The sequence below is a fragment of the Elephas maximus genome, chromosome 4 (genome assembly GCF_024166365.1).
Source record: "Elephas maximus indicus isolate mEleMax1 chromosome 4, mEleMax1 primary haplotype, whole genome shotgun sequence".
Taxonomy (NCBI): domain Eukaryota; kingdom Metazoa; phylum Chordata; class Mammalia; order Proboscidea; family Elephantidae; genus Elephas; species Elephas maximus.
Genome location: NC_064822.1, coordinates 159,501,281 through 159,528,198, shown reverse-complemented (window position 1 = coordinate 159,528,198; position 26,918 = coordinate 159,501,281). Strand labels below are relative to the sequence as shown.

Here is a 26,918-nt window from a genome sequence, read left to right as displayed (position 1 = left end):
TTGCATTTATGTGGTACATTTGTTAATAATTGATGAACCAATATTGACAGATTATTATGAAGTCCCTGGTTTACATTAGGGGTCATTTTTTGTGTTGTACAGCCCTATGGGTTTGCCAAATACATCATGTCATGTATCCATCATTACAGTATCCTACAGAATAGTTCCATTGCCCTAAAAATACCCTATGCTCCGCCTATTTATTCCTGAGGTTTTTTTTTTTTTTTTAATGTCCTCAAGCCATAAAAACCACACACCAATGCTAACTTGAGGATATTTTGTGTGTTTTCAGCATTTAAGATAGAGCGTTAACAGGAAGTTAATATCTTTCCCTAATTTCAAGGGTGTTTTGAAAAATAGAAAATAACACTTCCGCATTTTTGATTAAGGACTTATTTTTTTTTCTTGATGCTGGGGTTTTTCAGGGTTGTACGTGTGTGTCTTCAAAATAGGATTTGTGTTGTGATGGTGTGATCTAAAATTGAAATAGTATCGCCAGAGAACCACCCTGTCAACCAGCCTCTGGATAAGTGTGCATTCTCAGGAGACAAACTTAGGCTAGTGATTTGGAAGTAAAATAAGTGGTTCAGCTTTTGTTTTCTCTACTTGAACGCTTTCAAAACACAAAAGAATTGACTAATACCTGTCCTTCACTGAAAAGTTCTTCTGCTTTTCAAGGGTGTGAATGAGGGTAACAAGGAAACTTTTATTACAAATTAGGGCATCCAAAGCTGTGAGACTTTCATTCTTGTCATTGGCATCTCTGTTCTGGAAAAAAAAAAAAAAAGTATATATTACAATATAATATAAACAATTGGAATTTAAAAAGTAGACCCACAATGGGTTTTCCAAGACAATGAATTATTTAATTTTGAAATCATGATCCCCAAAAAATACACAATAAAAATTCAAAGTGATAATAATGGAGATGATGATGATGATGATAACACTATGAAAATCAGGCAGTCACTGGGCTAAAAATGAAAACTTATAGACTTACATGCATATCTTCAGTGAAGATGTGAGTGAAGCCACCTGACTGAGAGGAAGGAGACACTTTCATTATTCATAACATCCAGAGGAAATGAATAGTGTATTTTTGTTATAATATCCATGTCCGTTTTAATAAAGTAGAGACACTGTTTGCTAATCTGAAGAGCCCCGGGGTTTAGGGTTGCTGCATAGCCTATAATACATAATAAATCATTATTCTGCTCTCAAGAAACCAACGAGTTGTGAAAGCTCTAAGAATAATTATCATTGATCCATCCCATTTTTGGTGGATGAAGGAATCTCACACTTTAAAAGAACTGACTCAAAGTGAAAGAAAGGACTCAAATGTTAAAGAAATGGTCATTAAAGAAGATTATGCAAATGTTTAGGCTACTCCTCAAGCAATCTACTTTGTAAGAATAAATACTAAATTATGGTTGGTAAATTGTCACAAGAGTCTTAGCTTAGTAGCATAGATTGTCTCAATACACGAGAGGTGGTAGGGTGGGGGCAGTTCGAAGGGTTGAATCCTGGGCCAAACTACTTGGGTTCTAGTCCTGGTTATATCATATACTGGTCACATGACTTTGAACAAGTTATTTAACCTCCCCGACTTTCCTCATTTGTAGAATGGGGACAGTAATGGTTCCCACCTCATGGGCTCAGTGTGAAAATTCAATGAGTACATAGTAAGTGTTCTCTGTTAGCTATCATTACTGTTTTTATCTCTAAATTACGGCAAACTAGACCACAATGTTATTGTTCCACTGGTTTCTAAAAATATTTTTATGCACTGTGCTATGTAGCTTTTGAATAGAAACTTCCAATTTGATTTTCCTTTTTTTAATGTATCATAAGCCTTATTGGAATTACATAATTAAAATTTAAAAAGTGTGTTGAATAACACTTTACATGAATCAACCGAGTAAAAATATGAACTCACACATTCATATTTTTCTCTTTTTGGTAATAATTGAAATTTTGGCCACTTTTATATTTATTAAAGTAAGTTTCTCCTGAAGATAATTTTTTGCTTCATAGTTTCAAATTTGTTACCACAAGCAGAAGACCTCAAGCTATTTTGGTCATACACGCTCCTAATAATAAACAGAAACACAGGCCCTGGTTTTGCATTTTCTAGTTCCTAATATTTTTCTGCTGAACCAACTTTATGTACATAGACAGTTTAAAGGGAATAATTCTTGACCTTAAATAAGGAAATTCACCTGACTCCCTGTGTTCTAAGGCTTTTTCTTCCTTTCATTCAAATTTCCCTCTTCCAGGAAGTTAGATCATCTGCTTACCCTATTTCTTCTCCTATTTTATGTAGAACAAAGAAAATCAATATAATGAAAAGCAAGGCTTTAAAAGTCAAAACCAACAGGGCCAAGAATCAGGGGACTGGTGATTCCTTTGGCCTTTGTGAATCAACAGTTCCCTCTGGATTTACCTATCGTTATCTGGTAAGTATTGATCACACAGGTCCCCCATCTCCCTCGCCACCCAAGCTCCAGGCCTAGAGGATTTGGGTCCCAATCAATCGGTAATGAACCAGTTGCCATGGAGTTGATTTCAACTTGTGGCAACCCCATGTGTATCAGAGTAGAACTGCATTCCACAGGGTTTCCAATAGCTGATTTTTCGGAAGTAGGTTCCTAGGCCTTTCTTCCAAGGCACCTCTGGGTGGACTTGAACCTCCAATCTTTTGGTCAGCAGCCAAGCTCATTAACTGTACCACCCAGGGACTCCAATCAATCAGTAAAGGGCCTAATTAATACAAGGACTTATCTGCAGCCGAGAATGCATTTCAACTGTTCTCTACATCTTTTCTTAATTATTATAAATTCATTTTTTACTTAGGTCTTCTTGATAAAGTTCTAACAAATTTATGCTTGCTTTTCTGGGTCCTCTCCTTTAATGATCCCTTCTGACTTCAAGTTTTATGCCTTTCCCAGTTGCTTTTGAAGATTACACATAACATTGAGTTAAATCAGTTTGACTTCTTGCAACTCTCTCTTCTAAAATAACACAGCATTGTTCCTGTGGATTTTTTTTTTTTTTTTAAACATTCAACTTGCAACAGTGTTCCTTTACATTCATCACTTTATCTTGCTCTTGATTACTGAATTTAGAAGATAGGAAAATTTCTTTTTCAGGCCACAGATTATTCTATTCAGCACTCAAGGGCAATCATTAACTGTAAAAGCCCACACAGTACTCACGTTGATGGTAGAAATCTCTATTATTTTATTGCTATTAAATTCTTAATGGGGATCTCAGATAGCCGGGAAATAGGACTCGTGATGCAACCTTTGCACAGTCATCCTGATTCAGGGAACTCAACTTCCCTCCCTAGGCAGTGCTCTGCCACAGAAATGGATGAGGAGGCAAATGGCCCAGTACTCTTAGAGGACAAGTTAAAAAAAAAAAAAAAGAAAAAAACTCCACAAATGCAAAAGGCTGACGTCTTATTTATAGCTTTCTTGATTTGCAATACTAAGGGTTGGACAAAAAAAAAAAAATTGATGGGTGTTTTATGGAGGTATCCCAACCTCCAGACACAGCATTACATATCGTGGTGTCCACTTCCAGAATTACAGAGAAGCTGGAAATTGCTTACTGCTTGTGTCTGGGTTTCTGAACTCTAGGCTTCTGGCCAAGTGCAGCAAAGAAGCTTCTGGTAAGGCAATACCAGCTCTCTTTTGGCCTGGAGAGATTTTGAGCTTTGCTTAGAAATCTAGATATAAATATGATAACTGATGTTGATGTGTTCCAGAGGTTGGGCCTTCAGTAGTCACCAGTTCTGGACAAACAGGGCAATATGGCAGAGCTGGGGAATTGGGATGTGGAGGTAATGATGTGGAGGATGAGTGTACCTCACCAAAGACTTGGGAGGGTAAATGAAGAAGGCTGAATGAGTGAGTGAGAAAATGGAGGTGTTAGAACATAGATGAGACTGAAAACTCAAGGGTTGAATAGATACTCCATGGAGACCTAGAACAAATTAATCAATAATTTCATTCAGCTATTTCTACTAAATGAGGATGATTAGTTAGAGAATAACTGCTGAAGAGAACCATAAACACTTTTCTGTTACTGTTCTGTGCTGTTGACTCAGTTCCAACTCACAGCAACCCCATGTACAACAGAACAAAACACTGCCCTGTTCTGTGCCAACCTCACAACTGTTGCCATGCCCGAGCCCACTGTTGCAGCCTCTGTGTCAATCCATCTCATTGAGGGTCTTCCTGTCTTTCGCTGACCCTCTACTTTACCAAGCATGATGTCCTTCTCCAGGGACTAGAGAAACACTCTACACTGCTATAAAGGCCTATTAGCAGCTCACATTCTAGCCTTATCTACTCTTCTCCCTTTAGGCTGCTAGTACTTTTCATTTCCAACTGAGAATAGGGAATAATCTAGCACCCGCAATGTAAGTCATGCAGATAAACACAAGAAATTGCCCAGCCCACAATTTATTGATTTTTAAATAAACTAGCTCACTTCCCAGCTACAAATTCAGTTCTAAACTGGTAGTAAAATAAAGCAAAAATCATCACTCTGAACTTCTGTCCCTCCTAGGTTTTTGTTACTGGACACAGAGTAATTGCCAGTGACCCATCACTGCTTTATACCCTAATCAATGTAATTAATTATTATCCTCCTCCCTGCTCTGCTCAAACTTGAGCCATTATTCTGAACCAAGCCGATTATCTACAGCTGCCTCAGAAGCAAAGCCACCGTTTTGACAATAGCCAACACCGCCTTCATTACTATTCAAGACCCAACCTTAGGAATTGATCAATGCTCTTTTACCTCAGGGAAGAAAGTTCTCAGAGCAAAATGTTTGTAGTCAAGGAAGGGAACAGTTCCAAAACTATCAACCACATCCAATTTATCCATCTGCAGCTCAGCAAAGCCTGCAAAACAGAATCCCAAGAGCAATATTTTAACTCAACAAACAGTGGAGAAGATCTTCTGCTGTTTTGTCTAACACGGAGTATGACCTTGGTTTTCATTAAAGAAGAAACAATAGATAATTACTTGGTTGGCGACAGAGAAGAGGTGAAATAAAACAAAGCCAGGTCCAGACCCTGCTGTTCAGTTGTCTTCTATTATACAAACATTTCTCATTACTGTGGCCATTTAAAAATAAAAAAAAAAAAGACTTGTTTTCCTACAGATAAAATTTTGGAGCCTACCATCACGTATCTCTTTCCGGAGCTCACTCTCCAGAAGCTCCAGCTGCTGACTCTGTTTTCGACTCAGCTCCTTCGATTTGTACCTGGTCACCCCCACAGCAGCTGAGGAAACAGAGAATCAGCAACAGACTGACATGTTTAACTTCAAAAGCAAACGTGAAAAGCAAACCCAAAGGCCAACCTTCACAGTTTCTTTAAAAAAAGAAATGAACCTTGAAAACATTATGCTGAGTGAAATAAGTCAATCACAAAAGGGCAAATATTGTATGATCTCACAAATAGGAAGGACCTAGAGCAGGCAGATATATTGAGATCAGAATTTAAGGGTGTTTTTTTTTTTTTTTACCAGGGGTTGGAAGGAGCGGGAAAATGGGAGTTACTGTTTGAGAAGCCCTGAGTTTTTGTTTACGGGAATAGAAAATCTGGCAAAGGACCTTGTGATGTTTTCGAAACATGATTGATGTCATTGATCTCACTGAACTGTGTACGTGAAAAATGTTGAATTGGCAAATTTAGTGCTATCTATTTTAGAGAAAAAAAAGAGATAAAGATGACAATGCGAAAAAATAAGAAAGGGAGGAAAAAAAAAAAAATGAGAGCCACCCCCCTCCCTGAAAACAGCATTTAAGAGGTGGATTTTATAAAAAGGAAAATTCCCAGTGAGGGATCACTCTAAAGAGGCAGATACTAAAATGTAACAGGAAAAAAAATCCACTCCTCTTAAAAGTGGAAAACTAAATCAAATAACCTTCACTTGTAACCAAAGATCCCAGTTGGCTGAAAAGTAATGAAACAGCCAAGTTTCTCTACAGCCACAGGCCACTTACATTGCTCCATTCTTTTTTTTTTAATGTTTCTAAACATCCCTGGAGAAATAAAGTTGAGCAACAAATGGCAGAAAGAAATCACAGATCTAGGGTAAGTTATATAAGCCAAACTTGCATAGATCTACTAGGTTGGCATGATGGGTGGTCCATAATGAACCCATAGCTGGATTCTGCTTCTTTCTCCACTTCATCTTGCTTTCAACTGTGCTGTGGAGGCAGTACATGGAAGGGGCTGGGTGCTCGGGTTCATATCCCTGCTCTGCCATTTACTAGCTGTGTGACCACGGGTAAGTTTCGTAGGTTCTCTGTGCCTTGACTGCCTTCTCTGTAAGAATGCCTACCTCACTGCAGTGGTAAGAGGATTGTAAGAAGTAACCTGCAGAAAGCATTTAAAATAGTGTTTTTAAAAGAATAAGTACTTAAAGATTGTCAACTATTGTTATTATTCTAGGAAATTTCTCCTGGGAATTTTAATAGGAATTACCTGATAAAAGGGCTCTGCTACTAAACCAAACCAAAATAATAATAATAATAATAACCATTGCCATCAAAACCCTGTCATAGAACAGAGTAGAACTCCTCCATATGGTTTCCAAGGCTGTAAATCTTTACAGAAGTAGACTGCCACGTCTTTCTTCCACAGAGCAGCTGGTGGGTTCCAACCACCGACTTTCTGGTTAGCAGTCGAGCACTTACCCATTGTGTCATCAGGGCTCCTTTGTGAATGATGCTAGAAGAAACAAAATTAAATACCTTTCTTCACTGGTGAAGTCCCTGGATGGTGCAAATCGCACCTGACTGCTAACCAAAAGGTTGGAGATTCAAGTTCACCCAAAGATGCCTCGGAAGAAAGGCCTGGTGCTCTACTTCTGAAAAATCAGCCCTTGAAAACCCTATGGAGTACTGTTCTACTCTGACACACAGGGGGTCGCCATGAGTCAGAATTGACTTGACAGCAATTGGTTAGGTTTCTTTACTGGACCACTTCACAAAGTCAACAATCCTAATCATAACATGCATTTGTGCATCTCGGTAAAACGGTAGAATATGCAGTGATTCCCAAACTTCAATGAGCATGGAACCCCTTTTTTCAGGAGCATCCATTGGGACAATTGTTCCTCAGGCTTCACTTTGAGCAACAGTGGCTTACTGCAAGCAAAGGGAGCTAACCAGCCACAATCTTAAAGCAGTGAGCTTTTCATGGCTACAGTCTACAGGGGAGGCCACGGAGGGCATGTTTCCCAGGTGGCAGACTAGACCAGGTGTGTTTGGTGTTTTCACTAATGATGTGATTGACGAACTAAAGAGCACACCTACTCAAATTGACATTGACACTTGGGGCCCTGGCATCACTGTAAGAAGGGGATGAGAATTTTAATGGGCTTTGCAGATCCAAACGAAGCCAATAAAAACAAGGTGTCAAATTTATCTCACTTCACCTTAAACAGCATAAACAACCTCTACAAACAAAGTGAGGGGAAAGACATGGAGAGTCACACACAGGTCAGGAAAAGATCAGAAGTTTCTAGTAAGTTACAAAGTGGACCTGAGTCCAAGGCGAGGCTGTTATATGTAAGGCTGGTTAACAGCAGGGGATTCTCAAAACAGATTCCAGCATTTAGAATTTACAGATAATCTTCTTACTCAAAGCCAACATCAGCCAGAACTTCATTAAATTATCAAGCCCAATTATGGATTCCAAACAGAGGAATGGACAACTTGGGGAGAGCATGACAAAACACCTGAAATAATAATCAACACAGTAAAATAGGGCCTTTGCAAAATGAACCCATTTCATTAGGCAAGTTAATCATATACATAAATCTTACCCTTACTAGACTGTGAACCACCCAAGGGAAAGAAGCAGGCTTTAACTCGCCTCTTCTGGCTCCAGAGGCTTACATAGTTACTAACAACATAACAGGTGCTCAGTAAACATAACGTGGATGGATGAATGAATGAGGGAGGGAGTGAATGTCTCAAACGAGACATTAGCAACTCCCTTGATAGCCTAAAATGCTAGAAAGGCAATGTCTGTGTTACATCAAGGAATATGAAATGCTACATTAGTTGGTGGAGAAAAGGCCCTTTTTTTCTAAGAAGGATAGAAACAGACTTAAAACCAAAAGAAGCTTAGGAATAGAGGTCACAAACTAAATGACTACAGGGACCAGGTACATATAGGAGTTAAGCATCCTGGACGGAGACAATAGGGAGTGGTGGAGACTGGTGAAAACCTAGTGAACACATGACTTATCTCAACAGGGAAGCTGCTACTCAGTTCAGCAAACTGATGCTATGGAAAAAACTGGATCCAATGTTACCAGACCTTTCCATTTTTCAGATTTAAAAAATGTGAAGTCACCCAGTTTTTAAATGTTGTCAATTACTTCAAAGTTTTAAATAATGCTATGTGGGCCAAACAGAACACACCAGTGGGCCAGATTGAGTCCGTGGGCAACCACAGTGGGATCACTGTGCTAGAATGAGCCTGGAAACATTGCTGTAGAGGGACAGGTCATATTTCTAAAGCATATTTCTGCCAGGAAAAGCAGGGCTGGGATGGGTTGTTTAGCAGGGTAGGAAGGCAGGATGAGATAACTAAGTCCTGTGAGTCTAAACTCCCAAAGGAGTCCTGAGGGAATAGTGTAAACAGGATATTTATCATGACATATCAAAGCACAAGCAAAATGGTTTATACTTCTCAAACACCAAGACACCATCTTTCTAATCCAGCCTTTTACTAATAAGGCATCCTTTAAAAAAAGGTTTAGAAAGCTCCCAACATGTCCTCATTATTCCATTCCCCAAGTTTTGATTTTGGATTTCATCCATTAATACTTAATTGAAGCAAACAGCTCCTGAAAGTGGAAAATCTGCCTGCCTGAGGAGAGGCTCCAGAGGATAATTTTTCTGACAAAATTAAACAGGGCACTTACCAAAAATGACAATCACTAGCAAGACAGGAAGCACAATCAGAAAGTACCAAGTGGAGGGAACTGATTCCTGCTCAACAAAGAGCTCCAAATTTCCCAGTTTGACCTAATGGGATAGAGTGACATTAGATCCAGTGGAGCTGGATACCATATATATGCACATTACTTTTTTTCCCCAAATGGTTTCCGCTGAGTTCAAGTCCTTGCCCTGGGGCAGATTAGCTATGCGACCTTGTGCAAATCAAGAATACTCACAGGGCCTCAGTTTCCTAATATGTAAGTTGAGGTGTGTTGGACTAGACCCATAGAGTTTAAACTTTGGCCCTCTTTGCCTTGGGGGTATTAAATTGCAGGAGCAGGGGCAATAGAGAGATGGTAACCTGTTGGTTGAGTCCCTAGGTGGTGAAAATGGTTAACACGCTTGGCTGCTAACCAAGAGGTTGGTAATTCAAGGCATCTCAGAAGAAAAGCCTACTGATCTATTTCTGGAAAAAAAGCCAGCCATTGAAAACTCTATGGAGCATAGTTCTACTCTGACACCCATGGGGTCACCATGAGTCAGAGTCAACTTGATGGCAACTGGTTACTGGTTCACCTGTTAGTTGGAAGCCCCCACCCTTATTCTAAGCACACAACTGAACTTTTGCCTCTTCCACGTCTCAGGCTTCCTTGGAAGGCCTATTTTGAATAAAGCATTCTGTAGTGAAAACCAGTTTGGCAATGCTGAGTAGCTGATCCCTAAGGGTCTTTTCCAGTTTTAGCATTTTTTGGTTATAAAAATTGCATAAAACTTCTAAAGAGAAAACCTCTCCATCAAGCCTTATTTTTCACTGACATCCATACAAGTATTAAGATGCATTTCGGTCCTTGTAGTGGTGACTGCCCCTATGGAGACAGGTGAGCACGGTGCCTGGAAGACAGATCGGGACCCAGGCAGCCCACGTTCTAACTTCCAGCTTTGCCCTGTACTCTCCTTACCGCTGTAGGATCTTGAGAAGTTACTCAGCCCTCCAGTCCTCACTTTCCTCAGTTCTACAATGGGATACTGAAAGTGCCTGCTTCACAGGGCTGTCGTGAATATGAAATGCATTATCTCACTTAACTGTTGTTGTTGTTGTTGTCATTGTCAGGTGTCGTTTGAGTCGGTTCCTACTCAAAGTGACCCCATGCACAACAGAATGAAACACTGCCCGGCCCTGCGCCATCCTCATGATTGTTGCTATGCTTGAGCCCACTGTTGCAGCCACTGTGTCAAACCATCTCCTTGAGGGTCTTCCTCCTTTTTGCTGACCCTGTACTTTACCAAGCATGATATCCTTCTCCAGGGACTGATCCCTCCTGACAACATGTCCAAAGTATGTGAGACATAGTCTCGCCATCCTTGCTGCTAAGGAGCATTCTGGCTGTACTTGGTCCAAAACAGGTTTGTTCGTTCTTTTGGCAGTCCATTGTATATTCAATATTCTTCATCAGCACCACAATTCAAAGGCATCAATTCTTCTTTGGTCTTAATTATTCATTGCCCTGCTTTTGCACACATATAAGGTGATCGAAAACATCATGGCTTGGGTCAGGCACATGCTAGTCCTCAAGGTGACATCTTTGCTTTTCTATACTTAACTAAAGTTAGCTCATTAGGAGTCCTGGTTACGCAACAGTTAAGTGGTCGGTTGCCAACGGAAAAGGTGGTGGTTCAAATCCAACCAGCAGAAAAATGAAACAGGATTCATGTCTCATTCCATACACAAAAACAAATTCAAAATGGATTAAGAACCTAAAGGTGAACGCTAAAACCATAAAATCCTTAGAAGAAAACACAAGGGCAAGGCTATCAGGCATGTGTCAGATATACTGCTGGAAGATGAGCCCCCTAGGTTGGAAGATACTCAAAATACAGAGTGGTCACAGCAACAGACTCAAGCATACCAAAAATCGTGAATACGGTACAGGACCGGGCAACATTTTGTTCTATTGTACATGGCAATGCGGTGAATCAAAGCAGGCTTTGTGGCAACCAACAGCAACAAAAACATCTTTTTTATTTATTTTCTTTAGTGTATGTCTCTTTAGGTAAGCTCCATAAAGGCAGATATTTTTGTCTGTTTCTTCTCTGCCACGTGCTCATCAGAGGGTTAAGTGTTCAGGAACTATTCTATGAATGACGAAAAGGGTCTTCTCAATTAACTTGAAAGGTAGTAGTACTTTTTAGTTTTAATTGTTGCTATTGATTTTATAATTATCATTGCCCCCTTTACCATACAGATGGAGAAAGGGAGGCTTGGCAAGAATAAAGACTTATCTAAGGCCACACGGCTATTAACTGGTGCAGCTTGGACATGAACACAGCTCTTTTGTTGTTGTCGTTGTTTTTCCTTGTCCTTTATCCAATTATTTATGACTATAGATCATAAAGCATTTTTTGGTATAGACTGTGTGGAGCCTCATATGGCCCGAGCACTATAAAGGGTGACTTCTAATAAGTTTCCTTTCCCTACGGTCTTACATCTTCATTGTGGGACGTAAATATAATCATGATGGGTCCCTCAAATGTGTCTGGAAAAACATTAATCGTAGCAAGTAGGACTTCGTGGTAAAGGAAGCAGCCCATGACCCATAGTTTATTTGGTCTCCAACAAAGTCTAACGCTACTGTGAGTATGCCAAAGAGGCCTCCATCTTGGATTTCTACTAAGACGTGTCACCTCCACATTCGGGAAAAGAATGACAGCTCATTCGTCAATGGGTCCTGAGATTCTGCTTGCAGATGCTAGAGTCTAAATGTAAGGGTAGAATAAAAGCTATCAAGACTCATTAGTATTATAGACAATAGTGTGTTCAAAGCTTTGACATTCTAACAGGCACATGAATGGATTCTGCCAGAGATTCTGGAGGAATTATGCTTGGGTTTGCAGTGCCAGTTTTGTCTATCTTCTATTTAAAGCGAAGATCCAAAGGTCCATGAAGGATTCCATTCTGACTTCTTGTTTAGCCAAGGAATTATAGATCATCAGCTAAAAATAACAGGTGGGACTGTCAGGTGACTTACACGGACTTTCCTGGAAGAGGTGGCAATGCTGTTTGCAGCAGTAATGCCTTTAATTTTGCAAAGGATGGTGGTGAGATCTTGATTTCTGGTAATATTTTCAAAGTTGCAATTTAATTGCTCATTTTCTTTATGGAAGAGAGTAATTTCAATGTCTCTCTTGGAAATGTTGAAGTTATCATTTTCTTTCTGTGAAGAACAAAACAAGGATGAAGAAATCAGGGCACACATGGAGACTCACAACCATAAGCACACCTTTCCAGCCAAGGGAGGGCACATTCCACCCGGGAAAAGGAAACATACTTGAATTTTTACTTCCAGTTCTGTGTCCACCTCCGATTCTACCCGATACCCGGTAAACCTAGGGTCTTCAAGATACTGCAAGGTCCCACAATCCAAGTAGGTGTCCTGTACCCTTAGCTTCACAGAGACATTTGTACGCACTTTTGGGCTCTTTAAACTGGGGGCTAAAAACCTGCAATAAGTCTCCATACAACATTCAGACACCTGGGGAGGAAAAAAAAAAAAAAGAGCATTTTAATAACTTCGTGAAAGAACCCCAGCTCTGGTATTTAAAAGCTAAGTGACCTGGGTAATTTAACTTCTCTGTACATTGGTTTTCTCATTTGTAAAATGGGCACAGAAATACTACCTACCTCCCAGGGTTGTGAGTGCTAAATTTAAGAAGATTATACATGCAAAAGTGCTTAGAAAGTGATAATGGAAACAGCCAGAATACTGTGCAATGGGAAAACAGGTGATGCGGGAAAAGGTAGGCTAGAGGGGGGGGAGACTGGGCAATAGGGCCTATGTATCCTTCAAGCCAGCAAGGCTGAGTCCAGGGAAACTACTAGAAGGAAGGAGATGACACTCAGCAAAGGCCAGTGTTGTTGGCTGAGTCACTCTTTGTTGGGAACCTCCTGCAGAGCTTTAGCAGAAGTCACTAACCACAAGGAGGTAAAGGCTTTGCAGGGTAACAGAAAAAGGGAGAAAACAACAGTGAAAGTGACAACGCGACCCCCCTGGCTGAAGCAAAGAGAATAAACACTGGAAATAACACACAAAGTGTGGTCCGCTTTACAGGTTTATTTAAAGAAACACGCCAACCGACATACACACTGCCATTTGAGGGTGTACGGAGAGAGCTGGTGGGTAGAGGAGGTTGATAAAAAAAAGAGAAGTGCGACTACAACTAAAATTCGTGAAAAGAAACTTGTCTAGCTGGGAGAACTTTTCCTCTTTTTTTCCTCCTCAGTACTGGAGTTAAAAAAAAAAATGGTAGGAAAAGGCGGAAAAATCTGGTGCGAAGAGCTGAGATTGAGACAAACAAGACCTGCTCTCCACCAGCCACCATAGAGTCGACCGCAAACCACGCGTCTCAGAGTAGATCTGTGCTCCATAGGGTTTGCGATGGCTGGTTTTTCGGAAGTATGTAGATCACCAGGTCTTTCATCTGAGGCACCTGGGGGTGGACTCGAACCTCCAATCTTTTGTTTAGCAGTCAAGCACATTAACCATTTGTACCACCCAAGGACTCCCTGAATTTCTAGCCCATATTTCTGTCAATATGATGAAAACCACCGTGCCCACTGCTTTTACCTTCTCGGCAGCCTCTCAGTCTTGAACCCCTGGCAGGCTGGCTTCTAACTGAAACTGCCTTCTAGAAAGATTGCCAGTGACAGGATCACCCCAACCTCATTATCCTCCAGTCTGAAACTTTGCACATTAGTGACCAACTCCCACCATCTGAAAGGCTCTTTTTCTAAAGTTTCCGAGCAACTTCTCAGCCACCTTCACTGGCCATCCTATTTTCTTTCACTCTTTAAAAGAAAGCGGTTCTGTAAGAGTCCATCCTCGGCACTCTTTTCATCTTTCTTTGTGCTCTCACTCCCACGATGTCGTACCCACTCTCCCTTCAATGATAACACCTACAATGATAACGCAGTCATCTCCAGCCTTGCCATCTTCTCAGCCAGCACTCTAGACCTCCACCACCAACGAACTGCCTGGCGGACAGCTCAGCCCAGATGCCCTGCTGGTCATCTGCATTAGCATCCTAATTGGTCTCCCAGCCTTTTGTAGTTACTGCCTCTCCAAACCCTCCTAAGCACTACTGTCAGAATAACAATCATGAAGTGTACTTAGATTCAGGTCACTCTCTGCTCAAAGACCTTCAATGGTTCCCCATTGCCTACAGAATGAAGGGCAGAGTTTTCAGTCTGATACTCTCTTACATGGTCCCAGTGCAGCTGTCCAGCCATCCTTCCTGTTCTTTTCCTGACCTGCCCTCTAAGTTCCAGCTGAACGAGACTGACGGATGTTCCCAGCACAGCCTGAGTATCCTGTCCTCTGTACCTGAAATCACCTCCCTCCTTCTACCTATCTAAATCCTACCCATTTTGCCCCACCTCTGCTGTTGTTGTTAGGGGCCATCCAGTCAGCCCCCAACTCATGGCGATCTCATGCACAATGGGATTGGACCATTGTGATCCATAGGTTTTCATTGGGTGATATTTGGAAGTAGATCACCACGGCTTCTTCCTAGTGTGTCTTAGTCTGGAGGCTCTGCTGAAACCTGTTCAGCGTCATAGCAACAACAAGCCTCCACTGACAGGCTGGTGGTAGCTGTGCATGTGGTACATTGGCTGGGAATCAAACCCAGTCGCCCGCCTTCCATCCATATTTAATTCTCTTTCATGTGGGAACCCATAGTGCTTTCTTGGACTCACAGATATCTGAGCTGGAAGGCAACCAGAGCACCTGAACTTGATGGCACCCCTGTGATGGCATACTGTGCCCTCAACTATCAATCCCAGTGTAGATTTGTCATCTCCTTCCATGAAGGCAGTGACTCTTTTATTTATCTTTGGTCTCAGCACCCAGCAAAATGTTTTGCCCATAGTAGGTGTTCAATAAATTCTACTCAATGGTATTGATTTAGGAACAGCACTGAAGAGGGAGAGCAATCCACCAACAAACTCAGTCAATGTCTCTGGTTAGAGTCAATCTGTACGAATCACTTAACTGGATGTGTTCACACTGTGCAGACACGACTGTAATCAGATACACTGGGAGGCCTGGACATGGCTCTGAAGTGTATCGGTAGACAGGTGTGTAATAGGACAGGCTGCATGGATGGCATGTTGGGAGGCTTCCTGTTTCTAGACCTTGGGTCCAGACTGGCCCCAGCAGGGGCCAGGTCTTCAGCTGTTCTTGGTGGGAAGTGGTCAGGCTGGGCCCCAGAGAGCCTGTCTTCTCATTTTTCATCAGGAAAGGGGAGAAAGGGGAAGACAGAATGGTGATGAGCAGTCAGAAAGAGTTTAGTAGCATGTTTGGGGGCCCAACCTGTATCTGAATTCCTTCATCTCCCCTCAAGCTCCTACTGCAGAAGCTTCAAGCTAAATTTCCACACACCTGGTCTCGCTGCCTTTGGTGTTACAGTTCTCTGTCTCCTGGTTCCAGGAACATTTCACTGCAGGGGTCCTGGGTCTAAGGGACTCGCTGGCTCCTCTTCCTTAGTGGTGGTGGTATCTTCTCTTTCCTGTCTCTGGGGTGGCTCATTTCAAGCCCAGCAGGATGGCAAAACTGACCAATCCCTTTGGTGGGTCACAATTACCCTATCACACAGTTCCACCCAACCACTTGGGTGGGAGACCATGGCTAGGAAGGCCACACACAAAAGTGATATATCACGCCACAGTGAAGAGGCACGATTGTGACTGTGTTGGTATGAGGACGAGGTAAGGGATGGGGACCAGACCCCTCCTACGATTCCCACTTTGGGAAGGAGATGAAAGGCAGAGAGAAGAGATCAAAAGGGGTCAAGTAGGGCTATAGAGACAATGGCAAGAGAAGGAGAAGGGTAGGAAATGATTTCTGGGACTTTCGGCAAGTCAGTCTCTGATCGTCAGCTCTCTCTGTGAAATGGGACCACCCCCTACTCTTCACAGAAATGTTATTCTTCTTTACCTCGTGCCTTTAGCAATCACAAGGTAATTTCATACATGTTGATAAACATCGCTCATTAAAGTGACTTGCCACACCTCACACGAGGAGAAAACGGCAGGTCTTGTCATAGCAAGTTCATTTCTCTTTCCTCAATGCCACAACACTCAGTACCCAACTACAAGTAGACGGTCTTATTATTTCCATTAGAGCACAGATGGTAGGCAAAATAAAACAGGTAAAAGTTTACAGCAAAGACATATAAATAAAGCTATTTCCCTACATATTTTAGTGTGATAAAAACCAAATCATCCTTGAGAATAACTATTATTATAAAGTAGCTGAAGACTTACATTGCTGTTTCCTTTTAATTCCTGTGAAATGATTAAGTTGTCAATTACATCAAAGTTTCTGCCCATTATGGTTATATTTTGACCACCACTGCAAGGAAAAAGGCAATAATAGGCATTTCATAGTAAACACACGGGCATTTTGCATGTATGAACAAAGCTATCAATTTATTCACATTTAATATTAGGCTCAATTACACTTGAGAGCAAAATAAGTAATTTTAATTTCAAATGCAGGATAATTTTAGAAGTCTTTTAAAGATACTGGCTACGAATTCATGGCTTTCAAGGAACATAAATATAAAAATTCAAGTCAGAGCCTATCTTAATTCTAGGAAAATGCCCAAATTCTTTAATAGAATTTTAATTTTGTTGTTTCATATTGCCACTATATATAATCAGATCATCAGCTCTACCTTGAAAAGGTTTCACTAAACAGAAATTTTGTTTGGTTGTTATTTAACCTATATGAAGAGTCTTCAATCTAACAATTTTCAAAATCAAACTTCCAACCTACTAATTATATTTTATCTAGAGAGACAGGGAATACTTTGGACAAACTAAAATTGCAAATGACATTAAAAGTACAAATTCCTATTTAGTAAACCATACAAGTAACTGCTATATCCTATCTCTCCTAAACCAAGCCAAATGATTTCACATATTCTTGGTGCATAATCATGTATAAGCAAAGTGGTCATTAAATATGAAACAAACAGCTGTCCATAGCTCTGGCTACCCTCACGCCTCCATTCATGTAGGTCACCAGACACTCATTCCAGGGGGCAGGAGCCTGAATATGTCAGCTGGCTGAGCCCCTGATGACAAGACCAGGAGGTAGGTGTGAGCAGGTCCATTGTGTAGGGCAGAGGGAAGACCCTGAGTCCTGCAGCCTGGCAGACATGTACCTCCAGCCACAGAGGGAAGGGCTGGGATGGCCTCAAGCCAGCTTGTCATCATTACTAGAAAACCAAGCCAAGCATACTCTGCTGATGGCCAGACCGCAGAGACACATTCGCATTCAAAGTACCAGGGGTAACCGAGACACAGGCTCAGAATGTCACAAGTAACAATTCACTACCAAAAACCCATTGCCCTCGAGTTGATTCCAACTCATAGCGCCCCTATAGGACAGAGTAAAACTGCCCCATAGGGTTTCCAAATAGCACCTGGTGGATTCCAACTGTTGACCTTTTGGTTAGCAGCTGAGCTTTTAACCACTTCGACACCAGGGCTCCTTGGTTCATTAAGGAGCCTCTTATTTTATGGTGAAGCAGACACTGTCATGGCTAAAAGCACAGACTCTGAGCCAGACTGCCTGGAAGCCTAAGGCAAGTTTTTTTTTTTACCGCTCCTGTCCTCAGTTCCTTCATCTGCAAAAGGGGCTTCCTCCGCTTGTTGTCAGGGCTGACCAAGTTAATTGGTGTAACACATCTGACATGGGGCAAGTCCTGCATCAGTATTTGCTTTTATTTGTAGGAAGGAATTTATTCACAGGAAGTGAAGCGAGATAGGAGAGAGTGTCATACTAGAGAGCCTTGATTTTGAAATCCCGTTTTCCTTATGGCACTTCTCCCTTAATACTTTCTTTTTATTCCAATAACTCTCCATTCTCTCCTCCCTGCAGGCCCTGGTAACCACTAGTAAACTTTGGTCTCTATGCATTTGCCTATTTTAGATATTTCATATAAGTGGGGTTATACAAGACTTGTCCTTTTGTGTGTGGCTTAGTGTTTTCAAGATTCATCCGTGTGGTAGTATAGATCAAAATTTCATTTCTCTTTATGGCTGAATAATAATATTCCATTGTATATTTATATCACTTTTTGTTTAGCCATCCGTTTGCTGTTAAACCAAAAAACCACACCTGTTGCAGTCAAGTCGATTCTGACTCATAGCGACCCTATAGGACAGAGTCTACAGAGTTTCCATAGAGTTTCCAAGGAGCGCCTGGTGGGTTCAAACTGCCGATTTTGGTTAGCAGCCGTAGCTGTTAACCACTACACCACCAAGGTTTCCTCATTTTCTGTTAGGTGAAGAAAATATGTTTAGGGTTACATTCCAAAATCTGAATGGTTTAAATTCAACTAGGGAGAGATTTTTTTTTTTTTCCTTAATATATTGGATTCATCTGGAAGAGTTTATTTTGGAATTTCTATCTCTCACGTCGGGAGCATCATTTAAATGTAGACGCTGCTTTTCATTTAGGAAGAGGATTGCATATTTGTACCAGAAACCTAGGCTAAGAATAGCTCCTGCAATTGAACAAACATTTTAGCTCTGAGTTTCCTGACAGCCATGGCAAGACAAAAACAGGATATGCTCATAGTGTTGACTGTGACAACGGGAAGCAACCCACTTGGTTGGCTGGTATGGACTTTTCTAGAAATAAATCCTAAGAGGAACTTTGTGAGAAGAATTTAGATATGACTACTATATCTATGGTGACCCCATTTGTGTCAGAGTAGATCTGTGCTCCATAGGGTTTTCAACGATTTTTCAGGAGTAGATCATCAGGCCTTTCTTCTGAGAGACCTCTTGGTGGACTCGAACCTCCAAGCTTTTGGTTAGCAACCGAACATGTTAACTGTTTGCACTACCCAGGAACTTGCCATGAGCCAGAATTGACTAGACGGCAACTGCTATTGGTGCTATCTCTATACACATTTGAGTGAAATCCATGATCTTAATTCATATGACCCTTTTAACCACATCGAGAGAAAACTACTATGAATCTAGAAAGTACCTGATCCAGGTGGTAGCAGGAAATATAAGGGAACAGTGTGGCAGAGCAATGTATGATAGCGATCCCACGTAAGAACAGCTACCACCATCGAACTCGATACACACATCCTTCATTTCTTTTCGGCTTGATGGAAGAGAGAATTTCATATGGGTGTCATTTAGCACATGGCTAACCTGTATCCTAGAAAGGGGTAGAAAGAGAACTCTGACATGGAACACTTAGCACCGTCAGTTACTCAACGCAACAGCATATGAATTGCACTTGAATCACAACAGTTGAGGAACTATCAAGAAAACAGCTGCAGGTAACTGCTGATTAATCAGAACTACTTATCTCATGTGGGCATTATCTGTGGCTGGGTTCCTCTTTTTTTTTTTTTTTTTTAGTAATATTTTACTGTGTTTTAGGTGAAAATTTGCAAAGTAAACTGGGTTCCCCTTTAACGTTTTTTATACAAATTGTTCTGTACCTCTGGGTAGAATTTTTACAATGTGTCAGCATTCTCATCATTTCCATTCTGTTTCCATTGATCTAGCTTCCCTTCCCTCCTTGCCTTCTCATCTTTGCTTTTGGGTAAATGTTGCCCATTTGGTCTCATATGTTCATTGTTTAAAGGAGCACCATTACTCGAGAGTGATATTATTTATTTTACAAGCTGATCTATTTTTTGGCTGAAAGGTGACCTGCAGAAATGGTCTCAATTCCAAGTTCAAAGGGTATCTTAGAGTGACAGTTGGGGGTTCCTTTAGTCTCTATCAATCAGTCCAGTCAGTCTGGCCTTTTTTAGGAATTTGAGTTTTGTTCTACATTTTTCTCCCATTCTATCTGGGACATTTTATTGTGTCCCTGATCAGAATGACTGGTAGTGGTAGCCAGGCACCACCTAGCTTTCCTGGTCTCACGCTTGAGGAGGTTGTGGTTTCTGTGGGCTACAAGTTCCATGAACTAGTTTTTTCTTTGAGCCTTTGATATCCTTCAATAGTTGCATCTCAGATGTATCTAACAGTTGTATCTTAGATGACTGCTCACGAGCTTTTAAGACCCCAGGCGCTACTCACCAAATTTGAACATAGAACATTATCTTTGTGAACAATGTTATGCCAGTTGACTAAGCTGTCCCTTAAGACTATGGACCCAAGCCTTTTGACCTAGTAAACCAATCCTGTGTCCTCTTTCTTTTATGCATTTTATCTTGTTATTTGCATTCCCTTTAGAAATAGGGAAGGAAGGGGCTATAACCATTGCTTTTAAGAAACTTTAGTAGAAAGTAGAACATGGACTGGGTATTAAATGAGATTAAGGAATTACTGTTAATTTTGTTAACTGTGATAATGGCACCATGTTTATCTGTTAGAGATATATACCAAAGAATTTTTGGGTGAAAGAATATAATATTTGGGTTATGCTTTTGAGAAATTCCAGCTCCCTCTCCCACTCCCCGCCCCCCCCAAAAAGTTGAAAATATAGATGGAACAAGATTGGCAAAATGTTGATAAGTTTTGAAACTGGGTGGTGGGTACAGAGCAGCTCATTACATTCTCCTCTCTACCTTTGTGTGTGTTTGATAATTTCCATAATTAAAAAAAGATAAGTCCCAAAGAACTGGGAGGACAGAACCCACTGTCAGGCAGGGATGGGAATTTCGCCATTGAAATAGCAGAGAGCTCATGCCAACAGCCCAGGAATCTTAGAATCAACCGGTGTCAAAGCTGAGCCACCTCCCAGGGAACCTCCAGACCAGAAATTAGCTAAGGCTGTCCTGGGTGCTCGACATCCACAGGGATTGCCTTTGACAGCTTTCAGAAGTCAAGGTAAAGCTTCCTACAACACTCCCTGTGTAACCTGCAGCTGCCTCTGAGCGCCACGTCTACAATGACCCTTGAGAGCACAAATCATTAAGACTGGGTTGTACCTGAATAACGTTGGTATAATTATGCTATATGAGAATCTATTATTGCTATTTAAAGGATATATGCATAATTATTAACTTTAACACTATTCCTAAACCTTATAATAAAGCAAATTCCAGAAACATTTGAACCCGTTTGTATTTATACAACCACAGATTTACATGTTAAGGTTTATAATCAAAACAAAGTGCTAGGAAATTCATCATAAAATGGTTGATCATAAAAATTCAAGCTTGTTTATAAATTTGAGAAGAGGAGGGATGGAAATGTGAGTCATTCCACTGCTATTCTTGTATTTGTCTCTTCAGAATAATCGTTCATTAAAAAAAAAGGGGGGGTTAAAAGAGTTTAGGATTCCAGTAGGAACTCAGGTATTGGATTAACTGTTATGTTTACTGCTTGTGAGTAGGGTTCACCACACAGATGTGGTTCCTAAAATGCTACATGCAGAGAGGCCGCTTAGTCATTTAATTTAATAACTGCGGTATCTCAAGACATATTCAGAATTGAAATGAGAGCATAAAGGCTCAGAAACAGGGTAAGGCTCTGAAAAACGACTTCTTTTCCAGTGAAGCCTACTGCCTTTCAGTGAACGCACAGGTGTCGAACTTCACAGATGTCGCTACACAAAATGAAAGATTTTTGCAGTCAGGTATTTAGCCAGAATAAGCGGCCCGAAAATACCTATCTCGCATAAATACAGCCACTAACGTGTGCTTGATAATTCCAGTAAACAGCAGAACCGAGGAAAGTCACCGATGAGTAGCTTTTTTCATCAAGATCGCAGCAATCCCAAATTTACTGCCATGAGGGGCATGGGATGGCAGTTATAGGCAGCAAATGAGTGCAAACGGAAAATTCAGTAAATAAGCATGGCAGATTACAATGCTGTACAAATCTGTTTTAGGACTTAAAAACCAAAGCACCACGCTTCAGCAGATCGTCTTATACACATTTCTATGATAAGAACAAGCTTTGTATGATTCTTCATGTAGACTGCAATATCTTTTACTTCATATTAGCCCAAACTTATAAAAGCTAACAAGCAGAAAACTCAAATTGTCTGTTGCATTATTATTATTAGATCTCTTTCTGGGGGAAGAGTAATATATGCATGAAGACATCAGGGAGAAACGGATTTTTCTTTTCTTGAAGTTTCATCAAAAGGATGAGTTATGAGAAAAGAAATCATAGACATAATGCCATTCAAATGGTACATTAACCAGGTATTTGTGTTGGAGTCTTGTTCTTTTTCTACTGCTCATGTACGTTATATTTAATTATTATTTGAGCCAGAAACCAAACCAATAAAGAGAAGGCTATACAGAATGAAATTTTCACATAAAATGGATCAACAAGGTTCCCCCCGCCCCAATTCTTGAAAGAGTTGCCATATTCTCCATAAAATTCAAAGGTACTCAACTATTTTTCAAGGAGGCCATCTTAAAGATGATGTTTGCTACTCTCCATGTTTGATTTTGCTAATAAAAACAAATCAAGACCAAAACCAAGCAGCATGCTGAAATTATTGTGTGTTGAGATTTTTGGGGGTAAAACAAGACAGATTTTCTCACAAGGAACTTCAAATGTGATGTTTAAATTATTTTACTCATTGGGATTGTGTTATATCAAATGTTCAGAATAATTGGCCCACTCTGGCACATGGAAATAATTTGACTGTGTAAAGAGTATAATCACTGTGATATTCCATTGGCAGAGATTTTAGCTTTTCACTACGGTACCGAGAATAAATTACTAGATTTGCAACTCACACATCCTTATCACAAGTACTGGTTCCTTTCAGGATCATGGTGATGTTAGATGCCTGGGTAAAATTTGCTCCCGTAACTATCACGTTACTTTTCCCTAAGGTCGATATTTTCTGTGGCTCAATGGACTTAATGTAGAAGACCTATTGGAAATAAAAGATGAAAACATAAGATCAAAGCTAAGAAATGGCATCATTCCAAAAACTCTGTTTATGTGCTGCCGTTCGAAGAAATCACTGCGAAATTTCAGCATTTTGCAAACACAAGCAGACAGTGTTTAATGAAATCAATGAATTCAGGGAAAAGTGCTGAAGATTCATGTCTCTCAACATGCGACAGCATGAGGTCAAACCAATTAGTCTTTGTCTCACAAGACAGTTGAAAATACTGTTGAAGAGTCTGACATTCTATCTGAAGAATAAGATATCAACCGAGTCTCAAAAATGCTTGCTGCCTTACAGTCTCCAGAGGCTCACAATATAGACAAAATGAAGGAAAAACAAAGGAGTCCATTGACCATAGGCCAACAACAGACTCATCATTAAGTTGAAATAAATGTCATTTCAGATAAATTTAATTCCCAAGAAAGCAGTTCTTATTTTTGTTTGTTTCAGTTAGGCTACTTGCATCAAGGAGTATACTGCAGGGGAAAAAACCCTTGAGAAATCAACCCATTCCGTCACCTAATATCAAGTAGTTGGATGCCCAAACCAACTGTGGCCAACTGTTTCTTCTGCATTGTTTGCAGATACCACAATCGTCTCCTTGCTACTACACATTGCCAGTTTTATCAGGTCTGTGGTCAAGTAAAATTCCCTTTGAGTTACTTGATACCTGGCCACATCATGTAGGCTTATGCCACCTTTCCCGATGCTGTTGAGTCGATTTTAGCTCATGGCGACCCCTTGTGCTACAGAGTAGAAGTGCTCCATAGGGTTTTCTTGGCTGTAATCTTTACGGAAGCAGATCACCAAGCTTTTCTCCCAAGGAGCTGCTGGGACGGTTCGAACCATCAACCTTTAAGGTGGCTGGGTAGTGGAAACAGTTAAGTGGTTGACTACTAGCTGAGAGGTTGGAGGTTAGAACATACCCAGAGGCACCTGGAAGACAGGCCTGGCAATCTGCTTCTGAAAAGTCACAGCCTTCAAAATCCTATGGAGCAGTTCTACTCTGCACCTATGAAGCTTCCATGAGTCAGAATCTACTCGAAGGCAACAAAAAACAACATACCACCTTTACTTCTCCATTTGCAATGTCTAGTCAAATTCCCCTTTTTTTTTTTTTAAAAAAAAAAGCCCTTTATTTGCTAGTGAGAACCACTATCTCTTATCAAGACAAAACAACCCTGACTTCTTTTGCTTTTCTCCTTTGGGGGTTGCTATCTTCTATCTCTTTGGTCATTTTGTTGTTCTTTTGTAGACAATTTCCAGCAAGTCTGTATTTTGTTCACAATATGGTGACCAAAACAGGACATAATATTCTAAGGTTGTGGCCAAGATAAAGTACAGCAGACCTTTAGCATGAGTGAATTTCATACTCACACTCTTGATATTTGAAAGCAACTCCAGCGTCCAGAAATGCGTATTCATGTGAAGTTTGGCTAAACCACATGTGCTGAGTGTACCCACTTGGAGGACAAAGTCCAGGAGGCAGACGCTTAGCCACTGGGAGAACTTCAGTGAAATCTAACACCTGCCTAACACCTGCTCCACGTGACCATGTATTCCCTGATCCTTCGTGTGTGTAACACTCATCAAGACAGCTTTGCTCGGCTGCTGAGGCTGCCCATCCTGCTGAAACGGACGTTTTATCATTCTGCTCCTTGGCCAACACAGGTGCTAGGTGGTAGAGCAATAACCATCACTCATTATCACCATGGATCGGTTTTGCAGATTGAGGTAAATTTATCATTAATGTCATCACAGCAATGATGTAATGTGACAGAGAATTGATTTTGGTGGCAGAATTTATTTTAATCACTTTGTAAACGACTTTAGCCCTGCATTTATAGAATCACTAAGGGCCTGGAAGGGTCACTTTAATTATTGCCTTACATGTGATTGCCTTTTATGGGGGAAATTATCTACTAGAGTGGTACTTGGAATGAGGGATTAGCAAAGACTTCAAGATAAATCCCTTGCAAATGTCAAGTGTGTGTTGTACAGAAAAGGCTTACTCCTTTGCTCTTACGTTGGGATGTAAGTGATCAAGCATTTATTGAGCACCTACAGGGTCCCTAGGACAACACAAAGTGTTGTGGGACGCCTGTTCTAGGTGTGCCCCAGATCAGCTGCTGGCAAACTACAGCCCATTGTCCAAATCTAGCCTGCCACCAGTTTTTGTATGGCTCCTGAGCAAAGAATGTTTTTACATTTTTAAATAATAGAAAAATATCAAAAAGAGAAGAATATTTCATGATATATGAAAATCAAATTTCAGTGTCCTAAAATAAAGTTTTATTGGAAGACAGCCACACCCATTCATTTACATGTTGTTTCTTTCACACTACAGTGGCAGAGTCAAGTAGCTGCAACAGACACTTAGGGCACACAAAGCCTGAAATATTGACTGGCTCTTTATAGGAAAAGTTTGCCAACCTCTGTAGTAGAAGAGTCCACTGTCTTTTTAGGGACACAAGATAACTAAAAAAAACAACAACAAAACTCCCAAACCAGTTGCCTTCAAGTTGAGCCCACTCATGGTGACCCCATGTGTGTTAGAGTAGAACTATGCTCCCTTGGGTTTTCAATGGCTGCTATTTTGGAGGTAGATCTCCAGGCCTTTCTTCTGAGGCACTTCTAGGTGGACTCAAGCCTCCAAACTTTCAGTTAGTAGCTGAGCACTTAACCATTGGCACCACCCAGGGCCTCAGGGAGGCAAGATGGACTGCTACTTTAAGAGGATTTCATCTAAAAACCTTACTGTTTAGAGACAGTTTCATCAGCCATCTAGGATGGGATCCAGCCTGACCTGTGTCGTGAAAAGTAGATGCTTCTAGTCTGCTCTCAAAAAGAATGAGATTAGTTATCCTCAGTTTGCTGGGAGAAACTCTTCTAATCTTAATAAATAGGTTAAGGAGCTACCAAGAGGATTCCATTAAATAAACAGTACAGGTATTCAAGAAAATGTGGAAAAAAAAAAAAAAAATAGGGCTGAGCTACATGACTACAGCCATCCTTAGAATATAACATTTTCTATTCTTGCTGATAAAGATTAAAAAAAAAAAAAAGCTAGTACAGACAAAAATCAAAGAACAACCTCCCTACAAATGTTCTACAACACAATTTTTTAGATCTATTTTTGTATTTTAATCAAGATTGAACTCATGACCTCACATAAGGTAGTGGGGCCCACAAGCTGACACACAGAGGGGTTAATTTAAAAGCTTAATCTTGCTTGACACAAAGAGCCAGTCTCTTGTAGTCCTTCAGTGACATTTCTTTCTTATCCTATGTCCAAGGACTTCCATGCATCAAATCAAAATACCATTGAGTTGCAACCATCACAGCTCTATGTTGTCCGGCAATTAACCTTAGAATAGTCTACTTCCTGTCAACTGTATTTTAAAGACTTAAAAGAGTTATTTTTAAATGGTTATCCAATTTTGAATTTATTTAATAAAATACTATGAGCTCTGTGGTCTCTCATGAATGAGTTTAAAACATCCCCTGTTTTGTGTAAGGAAGCACATTACAAACTGGTTAATCAGGTGATTTTGCAAAATACCCAACTATTTTTATTTTTTTTAAAACTAAGTCATTAGAAGATACTGGAAATAGCACACAACTAAGAAATAGCTATCTTTGAAAAGGTCTAAGAGGATTACTCCTGACAGTAAGAGTACATTTTGTGAAATCTGACGTCAACACAATTCAAATTACCATGACATTAATGGAGAAAATACTGCTATGATTGAAAAGAATGTTAGAAGGAGGTGCATTAGCACGGCTCAGTTTATTAAGACCAAATTGTACTCTATTATCTGTTAAAAAAAATCTGAATATAGCAAAGCTTTCTGTAGGCCTGGACCTGAATCAACACTAAGTAAAACGTCTTTCAGATTTTTACTCATGAAATTAGTTCAAACGGGACTGGATAAAAAGTCACATGGATTCAAAACCAGCTGGAAATCCAAAACCAAAAGACATTAGAGAGATGAAAGGTAGCTCAGATAATTAAAGGAAAGTGTCCTGTAGGG

The 26,918-nt window shown here is 40.5% G+C and overlaps 1 protein-coding gene across 1 annotated transcript in view; it reads right to left on the bottom strand.

The window, feature by feature from the left end:
* PLXNC1 (plexin C1) overlaps positions 1 to 26,918 on the bottom strand; it is a 174,237-nt gene that overhangs the window by 54,833 nt on the left and 92,486 nt on the right. The window contains exons 10-19 of the mRNA XM_049884041.1: positions 22,724 to 22,863; positions 19,042 to 19,221; positions 16,299 to 16,386; positions 12,304 to 12,507; positions 12,004 to 12,189; positions 8,962 to 9,064; positions 5,196 to 5,297; positions 4,810 to 4,913; positions 1,001 to 1,039; positions 644 to 768 (exon numbers count right to left, since the gene is read on the bottom strand). Coding sequence (XP_049739998.1) covers positions 644 to 768; positions 1,001 to 1,039; positions 4,810 to 4,913; positions 5,196 to 5,297; positions 8,962 to 9,064; positions 12,004 to 12,189; positions 12,304 to 12,507; positions 16,299 to 16,386; positions 19,042 to 19,221; positions 22,724 to 22,863 — 1,271 coding nt within the window. The remainder of the gene's footprint in view (positions 1 to 643; positions 769 to 1,000; positions 1,040 to 4,809; positions 4,914 to 5,195; positions 5,298 to 8,961; positions 9,065 to 12,003; positions 12,190 to 12,303; positions 12,508 to 16,298; positions 16,387 to 19,041; positions 19,222 to 22,723; positions 22,864 to 26,918) is intronic.